Consider the following 18921-nt stretch of genomic DNA (forward strand, 5'->3'; position numbering starts at 1 on the left):
GAAAAAATATGTCCCAGCTACGTTTATTTTCGGTTACTATAAATTAACTCCGATTTCAGTTGTGTTTAAGGACAGCAATGTAGTTACCAGTGATTAAAGGTAACGAGATAGATAGATAAAAGCCGATGCAAACCCACCAAAAAAACTTTATCAAGGTTTTAATATTATCTTTAACTATAAGATGGTAGATGACATTTTGCTTATTTTAACTATCGCTTGTTCAATGCTGATAAAGCACCGTTATTTACCCTAATATTTTCAGGGATCGTCCTGGGCTTCGCCAATGTCGCAAATTGCGATTTTTTTTCCTTATTGGCGACAAAAATATCCCATTTGGCGATTTTTTTGGCGACAGACTTTTTGGTTATTTAATTGGTACATACAATCATAGATTTGGACTGGAAAAATTAAAAGGGAGAACGAAAGGAAGCCACAAACTTGACAAACAATGCATTGGAATCAATCTGTTACACAAACAATCCTTTGTTCGTATTGACAACCCCATCTTTACAGTGCATTGTTACATCATAATCTGCTTATGCTGACATCTGGACAGAGTACTGTATGCTGTGATACAGTCAATCATGCTACCGCACTATACCTACAACTGACCGACTTCTGAAGACGTGAATAGAACAGATACAATTAATTGAATGGCTAAATCTTCTGTTGGTTTTTTTTTTTTTTTTTTTTTTACATATACCAGTACAATAGTTTTGCTGAACCTGCATAGAAAACCGATAACCTTTGAAGTACCGACTACTGTGTATAAATACAAAGCAAATGGAAAAATCTCAATTACATCTATGTCTGTCGCCAGTGCAGCATTTTACTCATTGATCTTTTCCTTTTGCCATCAATCCGTGTTACGGCTGCTGAGACTTAAACTCCGAAACAAGAAATAGCACAAAAAAACCAACAACGAGTTTTGCATAATTAATAATAATTATTTATTTCTCAAAATACAAGAGTGAAAGAATCTCTAAATTGGGTGTGAATTTATGCTTATATATACGGTCCAATATTGCCAGGTGTTGACTCGTGTAAGTTTCATTCGTGGGAATGGAGATCATATTTTGTTTGTCGAGAAAATTTATACAGCATTCAGTGATCATTCTTGCGATTTAGGAAGCAATTCACTACAAGCTTTGTGAAGCTAGCCATGGGGGGGGGGGGGCTGCTGATAGACTACTGGTGCCACCTGTCAGTGCTGTTGACTGTGAACGTGGATTCAGTAAGATGAACCTCATAAAAACTGACATCAGAAATAAACTCTGCATCTCGTCTCTCGAGAATTTCATGAGAATCAGCACGTACAGATGTGAAAAATTAGACTTTGAAACTGCATTCAACAAGTGGGCAGCCCTAAAATTGCGACGGATCTTCATGTAACACTTTGTAACATTTTGTTAATGTTTGTTGTAATTAAAGAATTAAGTAACCCATCTTTTGTCATTTTCATTGCCTGTTACATTAATAGACTAAATTAACACTTGGAAAAATGTACACTACTTGTTCTGGCGACACTTTTTGAAAATTGGCGACAAAATATTGAGGTTGGCGATTTTTTTGGCGACAGCTTTTTAAAAGCCAGGACCATCCCTGTATTTTATAAAATCGTTATGGATTAGACTTATTAAATTCCTCTCTTGGTTATTTACAGTTTTGTTATTGTTTTTATCACACATTTCCTGATACGTGTACAAACCTTTGCTAATCAGGAAGCTAAATGAATATAGCTCACTTTACCTTTAAGACCACTAAAATATGTAACAGTCACATACTGTTTATAATTCTTAGTTGTAAACAAAGTTAAACTTTCTTTTTAATTTAATGAAGACCAAATATGTTGTCTTTCTTGCATTCGCTTGCGTTGTAAAATTGAATATTATCCTGTAAGTAACTGCAAACGTTATCTATCTCTATAAAGGTACACGAAGAACTTGTACAAGTCTTTGGCAACATCATTTTATTACTATAGTGGTTAATTTGTTCTTACTGTAGCAATCCTTGTACACGAATTTGCTGTATAAATCTAAATCAATAAATCCGCCATTTATGGTTTAGACTAATGTAATTTTCTTATTTGTCAAACTGACACTTAAGTCTTTCTGATTGGTTGTTTTGCTTGCAAATGATACATGTTTCTGGTATTTGCAATCGTTGCTTTCATAATTGTATATTCTTACCAGAGTCCCCATTAGGGGATTTTCTATCTGTTTAGGAAACACAAAATATTAGAGAGTTTGAAAAAGCCTGTTTTCCAAGTCATTGGTTGCTATTTGTCTCAGACAGGCATTCCATTCAATGTAAATATGTTAGCTATTGTTTCTGATCAGACTGCGTCACTCGACGTATCTAATTTAGTTTACAAACCTCCTACCTAAACATACAGGCTCAGTTTTCATTATCAATGACTTGTTTCTCTTTGTTCTTTAACATGTACAACAACTTAGGCAATTTATGTTTCCTGTTCTTGTTCTCGTCTATGAATTGCTTCTGTAATGGTGATAAATCACATTTTCGTGTAATTAGTTTGTCAGGCGCTAATGGGCGGTGTTTGGAATAGTTGTGTAATTATGTTTGTGTATTTGAAACTATTCTAAATCTTTAATTCCACAATAGTGATGATTGTTTCCAATAAAACAATCAACATGTCCTCACGAGTCTTTTTCTCCTTCTGTCACTCAAAATGGTTTTATGAGTCTACTTACAGTTATGTAAATGAATTCATTTTCATATTTATTAATATTGTCCTTTTTGATTATGCATCTACATAAAACAAATTACCGAATGCCTGAAAGGTTACATTTGAAAGGTCTATATGAATGGCATATCAGAAGGCTTAGCATAAATCCTACATGATAAAAGAAAAATATATTACCCTTCCTTGATTATTAAGACGGGCAATTTTCTTTTCACCATTTCTGACAACTCTCTGCATACTCTTCCTCTCATTGGTTGGTACATATCTACATAGAACGTTAAACGGTCTATTCTGCCGAAAGATCATTTATCTTCATTTATTTCGGCTCAAATTCTGCTTTTAGAATTTAAACGGATATCATCTATATTTTACATTTTAATTCTAAATTCTAATTAAGATGTTTATAGCCTTTATATGTGATACCGAAACGGGAAAATAAGTGTCACAGTTATTCTCGTGCCGAATGTAATTGTCAGATCCAGCTGGCCATTTCAATGACCGAGCTCTTTAAGTCTTCTATTAATAATACACAGTTTGATTGTTCCTCTGTAAAGTTTTGAATTCTATCCATTTTCCTTGGAATTTGAATGCGGATCAAAGGGGTTATTATTGTTGGCATCGGTTATAGTACTAATATATATATATATATATATATATATATATATATATATATATATATATATATATATATATATATATATATATATATATGTATATGTCTCTGTGTGTGTGTGTGACTACGAACAGTGCAAAGCTAGTATTATTTAGCTAGCCTAAGTGCTTTCGACTCTTAATGAGTCTTTTTCAAAGGCAAATACGAAACATAGTTGTAATTACAAAATAAACTTTTTGTAGCCGGGGCATGTTCTCTTTTCAATGATTCTCTAAATTTGCTTATTAGTCACTTAATAACCTATAATTACAACTATAACAATGAAATATTCAGGATATATTTGCGCGTACATAAATTTACATAAAATAACAGATGACGCTATGGTTCATCGATTTCTATGTCAATATAAAATATCTTTCAGCATCCGCAACAAGTCATAGTCATGTAAAGTTTTACAAAGACAACGGTTTGTCTGTTTTATTTGTTTGTCTTGTCTATGTTTTGTATTTGCCTTAATAACCTGGCAAGATACTAAGCCTGTATTCTTCTGCATTATATTATAACGTTCTTTCCCATACCTGTTTTTATCTACTTGCAAACGTCTGATCCGAAATATTCCAATTTCCGTTAGTTGGGGATTATCGATATTTAGACACTGTATGCATCTCTAATTTCCTGATATTTTTAAAACTTTCTTGCAAAATAACGATGATCACCTTTTAAAAATAATTAAAATGGAATTGTTTTTTCAATTTGTATTTCAGACATTTTATATAGTCTTTACTTAAATCTTAAATGTTCTTTATTACGTGTATATAGGTACAACGATACATAGCTTTATTGTGATGACAAAACAATTTATGGAAAATACTTGCATTCTTTACCACCATAATATGGTAAGCAATCTACATAACACTAATAAAAGGCACTAATAAAAATGCGTTAGCAAAATAATAACATTCCACACGAAAAAAACGAAGTAAATTTTGTTCGTATTCATGCAAAATCGAAATAGGAAGCATTACATCCCTTTATTATCTCCCCTTGCCTAATATATGCAATCTGCTTTCTGGTACCATATCTATAATTAGCATGTTCAACAAAATCGTCCGGGTCAAAGCAAATTTTATATACACTTAAATCGGAGTAAATTTACAGTAACCAAACTAAAATTGGCCAGAATTTTTTTTCTCCATTGTGAGTATCCATTTATTTATCAATCCATGACGGTAAGTAGTTAGACGGATGATAGATCAAGATAATACACTGCTGATTCAGTATGTTAGATTGTTTTCATATCATAGCAATCAGAATAAACAGTAATGTATTATAATGGTTGAAGCGGTTGGTTCGGAGTTTTCATTTATTTAACTTCTCACTGGCACTAAAGGTGATATTTGAAGAGTGGCGAGGATGAGTAGCCTATATCACTTGACTGTCTTCGGCTTTCTTCTCTATGCAAAGGTGAGATACACATTTTTTAAGTCAACTCATTGAAGCGGCTTTTCGATGATATACCACCAGATACAATATTGGACTTTCTATAGAAAAGACAAGCGTGAGCGTATATGTTAAGGCACTTGCAACAGTAGCAATGTTAGGTCTGATAGTATTAATAGTTGTAGCAAGAGTAGTAATTGTCGTAAATATTCTTTTAATAATAATAATAATAATAATAATAATTATTATTATTAGTAGTAGTAGTAGTAGTAGTAGCAGTAGTAGTAATAGTAGTAGTAGTAGTTTTTTAAGTAGTAGTAGCAACAGTAGTAGTAGAAAAAGTAGAAGAATAATTAGAAGTATTATCAGTATTATTACATTAAATTGGACTTGAAAATCCATTGTTATGAAATACCAACTGTATTAAGAAAACACTTTTGTTGACAAATGTCAATTCATTCATTCATTCATTCATTCATTAATTCATTCATTCATGCAGACATTTGTAAATCAAGGCAACATAGCCATTACTAAATTCTACAATTCTTTAGTTAGACATGTTCTGAAATCTTACTGCTGCCTATGATTTCCATGTAGCTGGAGGCAATTGTCGGAGTCCACGACACGACACTAAATTCATGCGAGTCGTGCTGATCTGCATCGTACACGTCGACGTCGTAAATAAGGTGACGTCCTGCCGTTAGCTCCGGTAGACTCAAGGTGTGCGGCAAGTTTGTTATAGTGGGCCGATTATTTATATCTGCAAGCAGTCAAAATAACCTTATACGTATAGAGTTGGTTGTAAAGAATTTAGATTCGAATAGGTTTTTATCGTTTGTATTTGTATCTCCTGCAGCAAGAAAAAAAATTCCCTTAAATATATAATTTATTTTCCAAACCGCTCAATCGATAACCTTGGCACCCGTGACGAGATAGTCAACTCAATTGCAAGAGTTGTTACCCTTCAAATACTACTTTTGCATGGGCATTTAAACACATCAGAAGTAAATTTATTAGTCACATCCCAATGGGGTATAAGCTATGAAAAGTCCAATAAAAGCTAACATGTAATACATCAGTTTTAATATTCAATTTTTTTTATATTGAAAACCAGCATTAGTATATTCAATCACTTCGAATGCAAACGGACACGATAGTCTTGGTATGGAAATACTCGTAGTTAGTTTGAAAATTTGAAATATTTGAAATAATTTAGTCATTTTATCCAATTTCAAGCGATATTATGCTTTTGTTTAGCCAGAAGTATTCAAAGGACAAGGGTACAATGAAAAGTGTTAAAGCAAACACATATTTAATTTTTCAGTGTTCTTGATTGAAAACTGACTCAAAAATATATTTTCAATATTCGTCTTCTAACTCATGTCATATTTGATGGAGCGTATCCTATATGCAGTATTCATCCCTAAGAATGTAAACATACCCACTTCTTGCAAAAATAAAAATAAAAAGTAAACCCACACTAAGTTAAATTTTATCCTTGGTTAAATGTATTAAAGACCTAAACCGTTTGATTTTCACAGTTATCCCTTAACATTTCACATAGTTAAAGCTCCATTTTGGACTTCTGTGTTTGCTCTTACTCCATGTGCCTAGATTTCCATTAAGCAAAAGAATCATATGTGATTTCTTTTTTATCATCGAAATTCAAGCGACTAGTGTCTCGTTGTGTAAATAAAAGTATTACTTATGCATGCAGAACTGATGTTGTCCCTCAAGATCAGCTGAAACAGCCTATTCAAATTAATAAAAATTCGTATTAAGATTATAATCAGGAAATCTGCGTTATTTACTGTTTTAATTAACAATGTTTACCGATTCAAGACTCTTTATTGTCTTCTTTGTAATGACATTTAGTTCACCTTGGCAGTGCTACGTTGTTTACTTGGCGAAAATAACAGTGTCCTGTGGACGCATTTGTGGTTCTTTAATTCAAACATTTAACTGACATTTAGTTAATTATCACCAAGTCTTGTTTCTAATTCAATTTTCAACATAACGCCAAAAAATGTAATATACATTCAAGCCATATTCATAAATTAACACTTACTAAATTTGTGCACATACTTCAAGTAAGTATGACTTTACATCCATTCAGAAAATATAAACTTGCATTTTCGATAGATAGAGGGATGGATAGACGAGGAAACGCAAAAGTGATTGTACTTTACCTACACCTACTCCAGACTGTTCCACTAATTCTCCTCCCACTTTACACCAAGGCCATCCCACCCCTATAACACACCAGAAAACTATCCGCGTTAATCCACCACAACACCGGATCACCAGACACACATAAATGGTACGCCACATAAAGCACGGAGCTAGCGAACAATGGCGGCAAGTAGAGTGGGTGAGTATTTCTTACACATTTAGGGAAATTACAACCAGATTGTGATAATAAAAGTGGATTTCTTTAAAGCACTATATACTTTGAGTATTTTTTATATCTAAATCTACTGCCTGCGTCAATGTCATAGATACAATGGATGCTCATTGGATTGATCTGGACTGTTAGCATTCAAAAGTTTAATCAATACAATTAATCATGTATATTGTGCAACAGTTCTTGGAGAAAATGTATGAACATTAATGTCTCACATCTCGTAGACTTTATTAAATGTTCATTTTTCAGAACAAACGTCCAGCTTAAGTAGCCACTCGCCAAGAATGCAAAACGGTAACGCAGAAGAAACTATAAAAAGTGGATCAAACACTGACGCTAAAACACGGAGTTTCAATTTCCGTTTGGGGGTATAAAAAAAGCAAGAGGTTTTTATTTCTTTTCGTTTCGTTTATTGAATATATAACCTACATACCGCATAATATAAAACTGCAAATGTTGGTACATTTTAATACACAAAAAACCTACATGCCTAGTCAGGATCTTAAACTTGATGCAATGCATTCAAGTTGAACGAAACACGCATCACTTACCGCATGGTGCATTGAAAGTTCAAATCAAAACAATTCACGGGCTATCCCAAAACGTTATACAGAAATACTTTTTTCTTGGAAGACGCGGCATTAATATGGACATTTGTTTTCCAGTGTACCTTGGCTTAATATCCTGATTAGAAAAACATTTAAGGTATGCAATATGCACTTGAAAAGTACAGCATAGAGCTCCGTTGTCATGACGTTGCTGTGTCAGAGATTATTGACTACTGTGCTTTAAATAATGTTTTGTTCAGTTATTGCGGGTGGGCTGTTGACTTAATCTGTAACCTGAATGTTTTCATAAAATCCAGGGAATGTTAGCCCTTGATGTTCACATAATTTGGACAAGAATAGTCACACAACGTTCATTATGATTTGCTTTTAATATGCCTATTTTTAGTTTATATTTGTGGACGCTAAAAGTCAAGATCAAATCAGAAAATATCCAACTGTAATGTCTAATGTAGCCTCAAATGCCTTCTTCAAGTGAGTCTAACATGAAGATTATCCGTGTTTTGGGGGGGGGGGTTGGGGGAGGTGGGGGGGGTAATCTGTTTAAGGTCGTGCCTAGGCAATAGAGGACTCACCCAGGACTCACAACGTTCGGCAATCAATGTTGTAGCTTTGAAACTTAAAAAAAAATATTATGTAATAATAATAATAATAAATAACCTCGCTGTTTAACAATAAGTACTTTTATGGTCCGAGTGTGGTCCATACATGCCTAGAAATGCAAAATTTAACAAAAATACATACATATATCATATCCTATTTGCAACCATTATTACTTTGTTTAGTGGTTTTTATGGATCTCCGTTTATCAACTGTCTGGGAGCCCGGTGTGACTCCAGAAGGTCTGAAAATTAACAGATAATTACTACCCGTACACGTGTTGATTTCACATACCATAGATATACACGGTGACTGACCGTTGGGTGACAGTGTTTCTACCGTCTGAAGCATCGATGGATATGGTGTACTGGGACGTCTCAATGGCGGTGAGATCTGTTGTAGCTTTTATAAAATCTGCAAAACATGGGTGTAATCTTATTAATATGTAAACTGATACGCTATCCAGCAGCATGCGTGCTCTGAGTATGTGTATGTCCGTATGACTTTTGTTACGGAAAGGAAAAGTGGCAAATATAGATAGATGGCAGCAAAAAGTATTAATGAAATAATTGTAGTCACAGACGGACAAACTTAAACAAAACAAGAAAGCCTCTCTGGTTATATGTAGAGACATGTGGGAACAAATACATAGCTCGGCTACATGAAGTAGCATTAAGGAAAACGATAAACAAAGTGCACGGAAAATGTCGGGAAGCGATAAAATAACCTGTATAAATGCAAACAGACGAACCTATATTATAATACATCTGGCTGTCAGGGCCGTAGAGAGCGATCACGAGCCCTGGGGTAAGAAACACCCGGGCCTATCCTAGTTCTTTTTAAAACTAAATTTTTCTTTTATAAAATTAAAAATTGTTGTTCCGCCCGGGCCCCGTTACGGGCCCGGGCCCCGGAGATATATCCCCAGTTGCCCCCACCCTGCTGGAGGTAAGTAAATCTTGATTATAGTCCGAAATCCCATAATGCCTAAATCGAAGTGATCAACTTTGAAAAGCACCAGAACTTATGAAGTTTGTCGAACATGGGCGCCCGCACATTAGGGCAAGGGGCACTGCCCCCACCCCACCCATCAACCCCGATTTCACCGCTAAACATATTTTGATCTACATCCGTAAAACTTAATAGCTAACCATTATATGATTGCCTGTGGTCGCCCCTGTTGTCGAATGAGTATATATTGAACAAGGACAACTTTGAGAGCACGTAAGCATTTGAAATAACACACATACTGAAACTCTTCATTCCATCAGGAATTGTTTTATATCAGCTTTTTTATTAAGATCTAAATATTAGGCTAAAAAATCTGCATTATTTGTAACAAACCTCCCGTCATTGTGAAGGGTCCTCCAGAAGGAGATATGCTGCTAGTATACGTCAGCGCGTCACCGTCGACATCGTTATAAGAGACGGTGAAAATCACGTGATCAGCGCTTGTTGTCTTAGCTGATATATTTACTGTACCTGAAAAAGAAACAGTTGTATCCAAATGTTGTAATTAAATGGCATGTTCAGTTCTTTGATTATTGCTCAGTAGTCGACTACCCCGGCCGAGTCATACTTGTAAAATTGGTACTAACAGCTGCCTCGCTAGGCGCTCAACATGAAGAGGTTAGCGTTATGTTACGTGTTTAGTCCCAAATAAACAGTAACACAGAAAGAGTGAAAACAACAAGCTTTTTTAAAATTTAACAAAAAATTTATTTTCCTGGAAAATTCTGTAAAAATGAAAAAGGGAGAAGATCTTATGGTTTCAAGAATCAAATCCAAAAATAATCTAAGAATAATCCACGAATTAATTTGCAAAAGTCCCAGTAATAAATGTTCTAATAATCTCAAATTCGAATCCTGCTGTAAATTCCAAGATGGATGATGATGACCTATGCTGTAGTCAGTACTGTGCTTATCTACAGTTCCTTGTAGAAATACAAATAATGGTACTCCTGTGTTGGAAATCCAAATTAAATTTGTAAACAATGTCTTTCCAAAATATGTGTAAGCAGTCTTCAAATATTTTCAGAGAATAAAGAATTAATCTTTTTGAAATCCAAATGATCTGAAGATAATTAACTCAGAATCTGGCAACAACAAAGAAAACAACTTGATACCAAGTGTAAACGCCCGAAAACTGAGAAATCTCACTCTACACATCTCTATTAAAACTAACAAATTCGTAGTTGTGAAAAAAAAACAGAATTGCGAAATCAAAGGGAGAGTCACGTTATCATGTTTATATCACGTTCACAGAACATGGCCTTGATTAGACCAATCATTTTCTCTAAAGTGAAAAAAAAATAGAAAAAGCTGTTTACATCTTAAACCATGTAGGCCCATCATGACCTTGGAAACAATGAATCATTTTAAAATAAAATAGAACTTTGTTTACTAATTTTGAATCAAGGTCAAAATTTAGATCAACACCTGGTGTTTATGAAACTAACAGTCAAGGTCAAACAATTTTCTGAAAAAGTATCATCTCTAGTGAATAAATTTAAAGCAGTTAGGACTGGTCGGCCTGGTTTCAGGATAATGTGAATGGGTGGGATATCATGCTACATGTCTGCGGCATGATGCCCCAGTGCTAGACATCACTATAAACTGTCACACTGCAGACATCGTAGCGATATGACTGAAAAATTGTTAAAGATACGTTCAAAATCCAAATCACACAATCACTCAGTAGTGGACTAGTTTCTTGAACATATGATGGACTTGATTATCGCTGTAAGGAAGACATTTGAACCATATTTACTTTCATGATGGTTCTAGAAATTCTTGTACTCATAAGAGTTGAAAAAATGAAATTTAAGATCGTGAACAATATAGCCTTTTTCAGCTGAGCAAATGAAAAAGCGCAATCCGCCATGGTGGAAATAAAGCGTATTGTCTGGACAAAATATCAGATAATTGTCCTTTTATACACCATTATACAATAAGGTATTCAATATATTAATTACAATGTATATATATATATATATATATATATATATATATATATATATATATATGTTTAAAAGATATGACTGTTTTGTAGCCGTCCGCATCGCAGCTCATTTATGTCACCTGAGTTTAGCTCGCCTTCATGCAAGTTCATCAGTGTTTATGTTACAGCCCTTGAGTCGAATTAGTATCGGTAAGAATACACACCTTTGTATTTAGCCAGTTTCTCAGACACCATTGCATATACACATCATAAAACTTTATACATATACAACCATCCTGTGGAGTACTAGAATAATACACCAAAATGTCAAAAGTAGATAAATGTGACCTGCATTTCACACTCAGTTATCATCTATCATCTACCATTTTTATGTTTGGGTTAGTTTCTGCAAAACTATTTCTTGTTAAGTCATGAAAGTAGATATAAGCATGTATCATCATGCAACACTATACTAAAAGTAGGTCACTGTAACCTACTCCAGCTATCATGTACACGTTATAAGTGTATGTCAGTTTCTGAAACACATTTCTTCTAGAAAACATGAAAACAGATATACACACGCTTCTTGATGAGCACTATACCATTATATAAAAAAATACGTGAATCTGGTCTGCTTTCAAGCTTCGGTGATTTACACTACGGTTATGTCAGTTTCTGGACTAATGTTGCTGAAAAGTCATAAAAACAGAAATCTGAATCCATCTTTAGGAATACTATACCACCATATCAAAATGTGTGTCACTTTAACCTATTGTTTACCTGCATGACACATTTTACGCTTACTTCAGCTTCCCGAGCAGTGTTGTTTGTACCAATAAGAAAAAAGGTATATATATTCAGTCTAATGACACTAAACCATGAAATACATGGTTGGTTGTTGTGACGTACTTGTCATACTCCAATAATGATGTACTTCTTTAATGTTTAGGTCAGTTTATATGACAATTGCTTGCGCATTCGTGAAACTTACCACAAAATTCTTTCTTGAAGCGGACTTCACATTTTTACCAAAATTAGGTTACCTGGACCAACTTTTCAGGTAATAATTAGATTATATACCTTTTATGTTTAACTGGATTTCTCTACCACTGTTGCTTGCATAGTCATGATACTTGATATGTGCACTCATCACGAGTTGTACTAAACCACGATATAAACATGGGCCACTGTGACCTAATATAAACAAATTCAGTGATTATGAACACTTTTGCTGCTTAGGTGAGTTTTTTGTACGATGTTGCTTTTACAATCATTAAACTGGACATCAATATACATTCTGCGACGTACTGAATCACCATATCAAAGAAACATCCAGTGTCTGAAAAAAATGCGTGCATGCGATTTTTCGTCTTTATTACAGCTTCGTCTCTATTTAAAGTTAGTGTGGATATTATCAGTAACGTGTTTTTTGTTGTAAATTTTGGGAGTCATATGATGTCGTATGAATGGCAGAAAAGCGCTTTCTGCAGTAAATGCTTTTGGAGCGTTGTAAAAGCCGTAACTTAAAAATTCTCGCTTCTTCTATATTTGTTAGTATTATACTCTCTCTCTCTCTCTCTCTCTCTCTCTCTGCATCCACTTGTTTTGGCACAATATAATCTTTAAAGTGTTGCTGTTGCATAAAACACCCATCCACCAAAACGAACAAATCCTATATTATCACATCTGTGGGTACGCACCTGGCAGGTTCGTAAACGTAGGGGCAGTGTTCTTTATCAAACTGACCGTCAGCGTTCCGGTTGCCGTCAGACTGGGCGAGACGTCAGTTCGCGTTGCTTGTATTACCAGCGTATACGATGGCATCGTATTGTAGCTCAGGGTGCCAGCTGTAGATACTCTCGTGCCTGTGAAAATACGAATACACAAAATCAATTCTTTACACTCGTAAGAACCAGCAGTTGTCACTACTTATCAGGTGCATAAAAATCTTTGTTGAAGGTCGTACGTTAAATTACGAACATACACAGAAACAAAAGTCTACAAAACATACAACAGGAGTAGTGAAGTGGGTCACCCTAGCGACAATGGGAATTAGCATTACAGACCCCCCCCCCCCGGGTCACTCTAGCGACAAGGGAAATTTAACATGGGGAAAAATCGTGGGTCACTCTAGCGACAAGGGGAATTTAACATGGGAATAAATCGTGGGTCTGTCTAGCGACAAGGGAAATTAACATGGGAATAAATCGTGGGTCTGTCTAGCGACAAGGGAAATTGAACATGGGGAATTGATCGTGGGACTGTTTAGGGACTAGGGGAAATGGAACAGGATCGGGACCCTATTTTAAAAAAAAATTTAAAAAATTGTTTTTAAAAAAGGGGTAGGCAATTGAAAGTCATTCTCTTTTCGAGAAATGTGGGTGGCCCTGAAAATGGCCTTTGGGTTTATGTTAATGTATCCATTAACATAAAGGGCATCTGCGGCATCTTCTTGTCCTCAAGCTGCGTCTTACTCGAGGGCCATAAATCAGTGTCCTCTTGAGGCAACCTTGTCTTTCTACGTACACTCTTCGTATCCACAGACTGGTGTCTGACTTGTCGACAACGGTCCACTTGGACCGGACATACATGAGCATGTCCGTCCTAAACATCACTGAAGACACAAGGGTGGATGATCCGACTGTGGTCCACATCTTGAAGCGACGAGAACAGGTGAATCAATGCAGTGAACTGCGCTTATTTATAGGTAGAGGAAGGATTGAAACGGATTGAGTTCATTCACCAATCCGAACACGCGTTACAAAATTCAGTCAGCCCGCATCCAATCCGAAGAGAGCAGTCTGTGACGTCACGTAGTCTAAATAGATTCGCTAGCGGTTGTGTACAGTCAATCTATGCGACAGTGATTCAACATGACGGAAACTCAGAAAACGATCCATTGGGGTGCACCAGCAAGGGAGACCTCCCAAGGGAACCCGGACTTACTTTCAGAAGAGGTGAACTGGGATTTTGTGGATTTTCTTACCTCGCAAGAATTTGTTCCGGAACCTTCGTTACCTTCTTCCTTACCGCAAGTGGAGAATTTTAGACAGAGACAGAAAGAAGAATTGGAGAAATTTATAAAAAGACAAAAAGAAGCGGAACAAGCTTTTCTCCTACAGCAGCAGCATGAAGAAGAGGTAAAAAAAACAACAGCAACAACAGCAAGAAGAAGTAGCAGCAAAGAAACAAGAGGGTGAAAATCAAACGGTCACGGTACTGTTGGACATTTTAGCGGAGTTAAGAAGTCTGAAACAAATGTATCAGACTTCTTTATTACGACCGAAGAGAATACGACCTTCCCGAGCTAAACACGTCAACCCTGTGACTAAGCCTACCGTACCACCCTTAGTGATTTCAACCCAATCATCATCAACAGTACGCAGTCCAGAAGTAGGCCTTGGCCGTGGCAAAGGCTTAAGGCAGTTAAAGTTATTTGCTTGAACTCACCCCTGCACCAAAAAAAAAGGCCCTTTTCAGGGCCACCCACATTTCTCGAAAAGAGATAGCCTTTCAATTTGCCAATAACTCAAAAAAAAAAAAAAAAACATTTTACCCCCTATAGTACGTGTTTTTATATGAGTGCGTGAGTGTACGTTCTTATTTTAAAATCAAAACTCAAAGACACTTACCTTATATAATTAATTTATTCTTTTATCCATTGTTACAATCCAATTCACAATTCACAACACAACACTTTAATTAAAAGTTCATTGACTTCTTCTTTCTCCTTGTTTAGTCTCTCTGTTTTTTTAATCTCTTCACCGTCTTTTCCTCATTTTTTTCCCTTCTTCTTTTCTTCTCCTGTTTCTTTGCCTCTTGTAAATAGAATTGTCTTCTTTCTTCCTCTTCTTCCTCTGAAGAATCCCTCTCTTCCTCTGAAGAATCCCTCTCTTCTTCTGAAGAATTCCTCTTTTCTTCTGACTCCTCTTGTTTCTTTTTTGGGCAATCTGGAGACCAATGTCCTTTTTCTTGACAATAACAACAGGTATCTTGACTTTTGTCTTTTTTAGCCCCTTTTTTTTCTTTTTTGACGGTCTGGACACTCTGAAGACCAATGCCCTTTCTTCTGACAGATATAGCAAGTATCTTGACTTTTATCTCGAAAGGAAGGAGAGTAGTCCGTCGGCTGGTCTGAAGAGAATTTTCTAATGACCCCTCGCAAAGCTCTGATGAAACGTTCGATTTGGCTAGTCTCTTCCATCGTTGTACTCGGTTTGAGAGTGAAATGAATAGTGAAAGGACAAGACACACACCCTTTTATATACGCTGGTCTGCCATGACTATAAATTAGTCTATGGTGTTTAAACTTGAGTCATTTGACGTTTTGCACTCAAGATGAAACGATCCTATTCATTCGAGAAGAAAGAAGAAGAAGAAAGTAAGAGGCAGAAACGTGATCTATCGCCTCGTACCAGAGCTGAAGTCTTGGCACAAATTCATGCCAGTGATTTTGAAGAGGAGATGAGTGAACCAGAATTTGAACCCTCTAAACCAAGTTCGTCACCCTTAGTCAACCCTGAAAAGTACTATTTCATTCGAGAGACGGAAAAGCGCTCCTCTAGAAAATTTAGAACCACGGCTTACAAATACACGGTGAAGTTTAAAGATTTCAAGGCTGAAGTGCCGTTAGAGAAAGCAAAAGTGTTCATCACTGGGGTGTGGGATTCTTTGCTCACCGCACTCAAGCGACAATGTCAACCCAAAGAAGACGATCGCTTGAGACTTTCCATACAACACGACGGTTTGAAATCCCCTGTTTGGATCGAGTTTAGCACCCTTGTAGAATTGACCGCTTCCAATGTCATGGACAAGATTCAACACGTACAACAATCTAATGACCAGTTTGACATCACCGATGGAAAAGCCACACTGGACATGACCCACGTCTCTCCTCCTCAAGGGACTGGACGTAAAAAGATGTTATTGGTGGACGACCTTCGCAACACCAAAACAAGTCTCGTCCGAATTAACAACCCTCAAGACCAGATGTGTTTAGCCCGTGCCATCGTGGTGGGACGAACCTATGCCAATAAGAACGACACGGTAGAATGGAAAAGAACCTGGAAAACTATTCAACGATCCGATCGAGCCAAACAACGAAATGAAGCAGAACTCCTGTTACAACAAGCCGGACTGTCCAAAGACACACCCTGTGGCATTTCTGAGATGTCCTAGCTCCACGATACACCTTGAAAGTGCACCCTCAAGAAGTGCGCGGGCCTCTGTTGTTTCGAGACCAAGATTTTAAGGACGGAAAATACATTCATGTTTATTATCACGATGACCATTTCGATACCATTACCAGTATCACCGGATTCTTGGGATATATTTATTATTGTGAGAAATGTGACCGTGGTTATAATAATCGAGAGCAACACAAACATTGTGGATCGAAATGCCCAGGATGTTTGGCCTCTCCACCCTGTCTGAGAGAAGGACCAGTGCCTTGTTCAACTTGTCTGCGCACGTTTGTCATCCCTGTCTGTTACCAACAACATTTGAAGACGAAAGGTTCACAGAAGAAATGTGCTTGTCAACTCCTGAGATTGTGCCCTACGTGTGGACAAGGCATACTTACCAATAATGCCAAGGCACACGTATGTCGAGGAAAGAAAAAATGTCACATTTGTCACCACATCGTGGACTTGGAACACCAATGCTACGTGCAAAAATACCAACCTCCACCAGAGAAAGAGGACGGTCACAAGAAGAAAGGCAATTTCATCTTTTTTGATTTTGAATGCATGCAAGAGACCGGTATTCACATTCCTGCGTGGCTCATCGAGCGTGCGAGAAGTGCATTCAAGAACCTATCTTCAGTCATTGCCCTCACTGCAGCAAGATTCCCGGAGGGCGTGAAAAAATATTTCGGGGACCGAACACGTTAGCCGATTTTGCCCAATGGGTCTTAGACCCCGTCGACAAGACGTGGAGCCAAGAGGACATCGAACGTTACGGAGATTGTCATCGTCATGCCACGGTGATGGCTCACAATTTCTCCGGATACGATGGACAGTTTCTTCTCAGATACTATACGGAACAAGGCACCGAGCGTCCTAAAGTGACTTTGAACGGAGCCAAAATCATTTTCATGCAAGTGGGACAAGTACAGTTTAAGGATTCGATGAGTTACTTGGCCATGCCTTTGAGCCGAATGCCTAAAACGTTTGGAATGACAGAAATGGCTAAAGGGTACTTTCCACACTTTTTCAATACGGAAGCCAATCAACACGCCGTTCTACCCCATTTACCTGAGGCTCACTATTACGACCCCGACAACATGCGTACCGAACAACGAGAAGCTTTCTACGCTTGGTACCAGGCTCACGCCTCCGACCCTTTCGACTTTCAGGAAGAAATGTTAAAGTATTGTCGTTCCGACGTGGACATTTTACGACGTTACTGTAGAAAATTTCGAGAACTGTTCATGGAACACGGAGGGGTCGATCCTTTGAAAGAAGCTTGCACCATTGCCAAAGCGTGTTCCTTAGTGTATCGACAACGATTCATGCCTGAAAACACCGTGGCTGTCATCAGCCCTCAAACGACCAACTATGTCAAACGTCAATACTCGGTCAAAGCCCTACGTTGGTTACATTACTTGTGCGACAAGGAAGACAAGTGGATTCAGCATGCCCGCAACGGAGGGGGTGAAAAGTCCATCGGAACGTATTCGGTAGATGGCTGGGACTTAGAAAACCCCAAGATCGTGTACGAGTTTAACGGTTGCTTATTTCACGGATGTCCCGTCTGTTACCCTGATCGTAGTACTAAAAATCAGTTTTTACAACGAACCATGGAAGACTTGTACCAGGACCCTTGTCAGCGGCGCCTAAAGTTGGAACAGGAAGGATACCAAGTGGTGGAAATGTGGGAACACGAGTACGATCACCGTATGAAAACCGATCCCGAGTTTAAACGCCTCGTGGAAAGTTACCAGTTCATGGACCCGCTGAACCCGAGGGATAGTTTGTACGGAGGAAGGACCAATGCCACCTGTTTGCTGTACCAAGCCGACGAAGAGAAAGGAGAAGAAATCAAATACTTGGACGTGTGTTCGCTGTATCCCTACGTGTGCAAATATTGTCGCTTTCCTGTAGGGCACCCGCAATTGTTAACGGAACACATCGACCTGAAAAACATTCGACAATACGAAGGCTTGATCAAGTGTAAAGTTTTGCCTCCAACGAACCTATACCATCCCGTCTTACCTCACCATTGTCAAGGCAAACTGATGTTTCCATTGTGCCGTACTTGTGCCGAAACGTGCAACCAAGACCAACCTTGTCAGCACACCCAGGAAGAACGTGCCTTGACGGGAACCTGGGTCAGCGTAGAATTGTTCAAAGCTATGGACATGGGATACCAACTGTTAGAAGTGTACGAAATTTGCCACTTTCCCAAGACACAACAATACCACAAGGGTGATCCCAGTCAGAAAGGCATTTTCGCCGACTACGTGGATGCCTTTTTGAAACTGAAACAAGAAGCCAGCGGCTATCCTTCCTGGTGTCACACTCCCGAAGACCAAATACAATTCAAAGAGAAATACTATGAACAAGAAGGCATCACTTTAGACCACATCGAGAAAAACGAAGGCAGGCGATCGTTTGCCAAAGTGATGTTAAATTGCTTGTGGGGTAAAAT

At 37.4% G+C, this 18921-nt stretch overlaps 1 protein-coding gene across 1 annotated transcript in view; it reads right to left on the minus strand.

Annotated features, from left to right (window-relative positions):
- Positions 1–18921, minus strand: part of LOC149787921 (cadherin EGF LAG seven-pass G-type receptor 2-like) — an 80747-nt gene that overhangs the window by 16812 nt on the left and 45014 nt on the right. Inside the window, exons 3-6 of the mRNA XM_089974170.1 lie at positions 12972–13136; positions 9675–9812; positions 8625–8744; positions 5335–5520 (exon numbers count right to left, since the gene is read on the minus strand). Coding sequence (XP_089830296.1) covers positions 5335–5520; positions 8625–8744; positions 9675–9812; positions 12972–13136 — 609 coding nt within the window. The remainder of the gene's footprint in view (positions 1–5334; positions 5521–8624; positions 8745–9674; positions 9813–12971; positions 13137–18921) is intronic.

Source organism: Sinohyriopsis cumingii, chromosome 11 (genome assembly GCF_028554795.1).
Source record: "Sinohyriopsis cumingii isolate HCF-2022 chromosome 11, ASM2855479v2, whole genome shotgun sequence".
Classification (NCBI taxonomy): Eukaryota; Metazoa; Mollusca; class Bivalvia; order Unionida; family Unionidae; genus Sinohyriopsis; species Sinohyriopsis cumingii.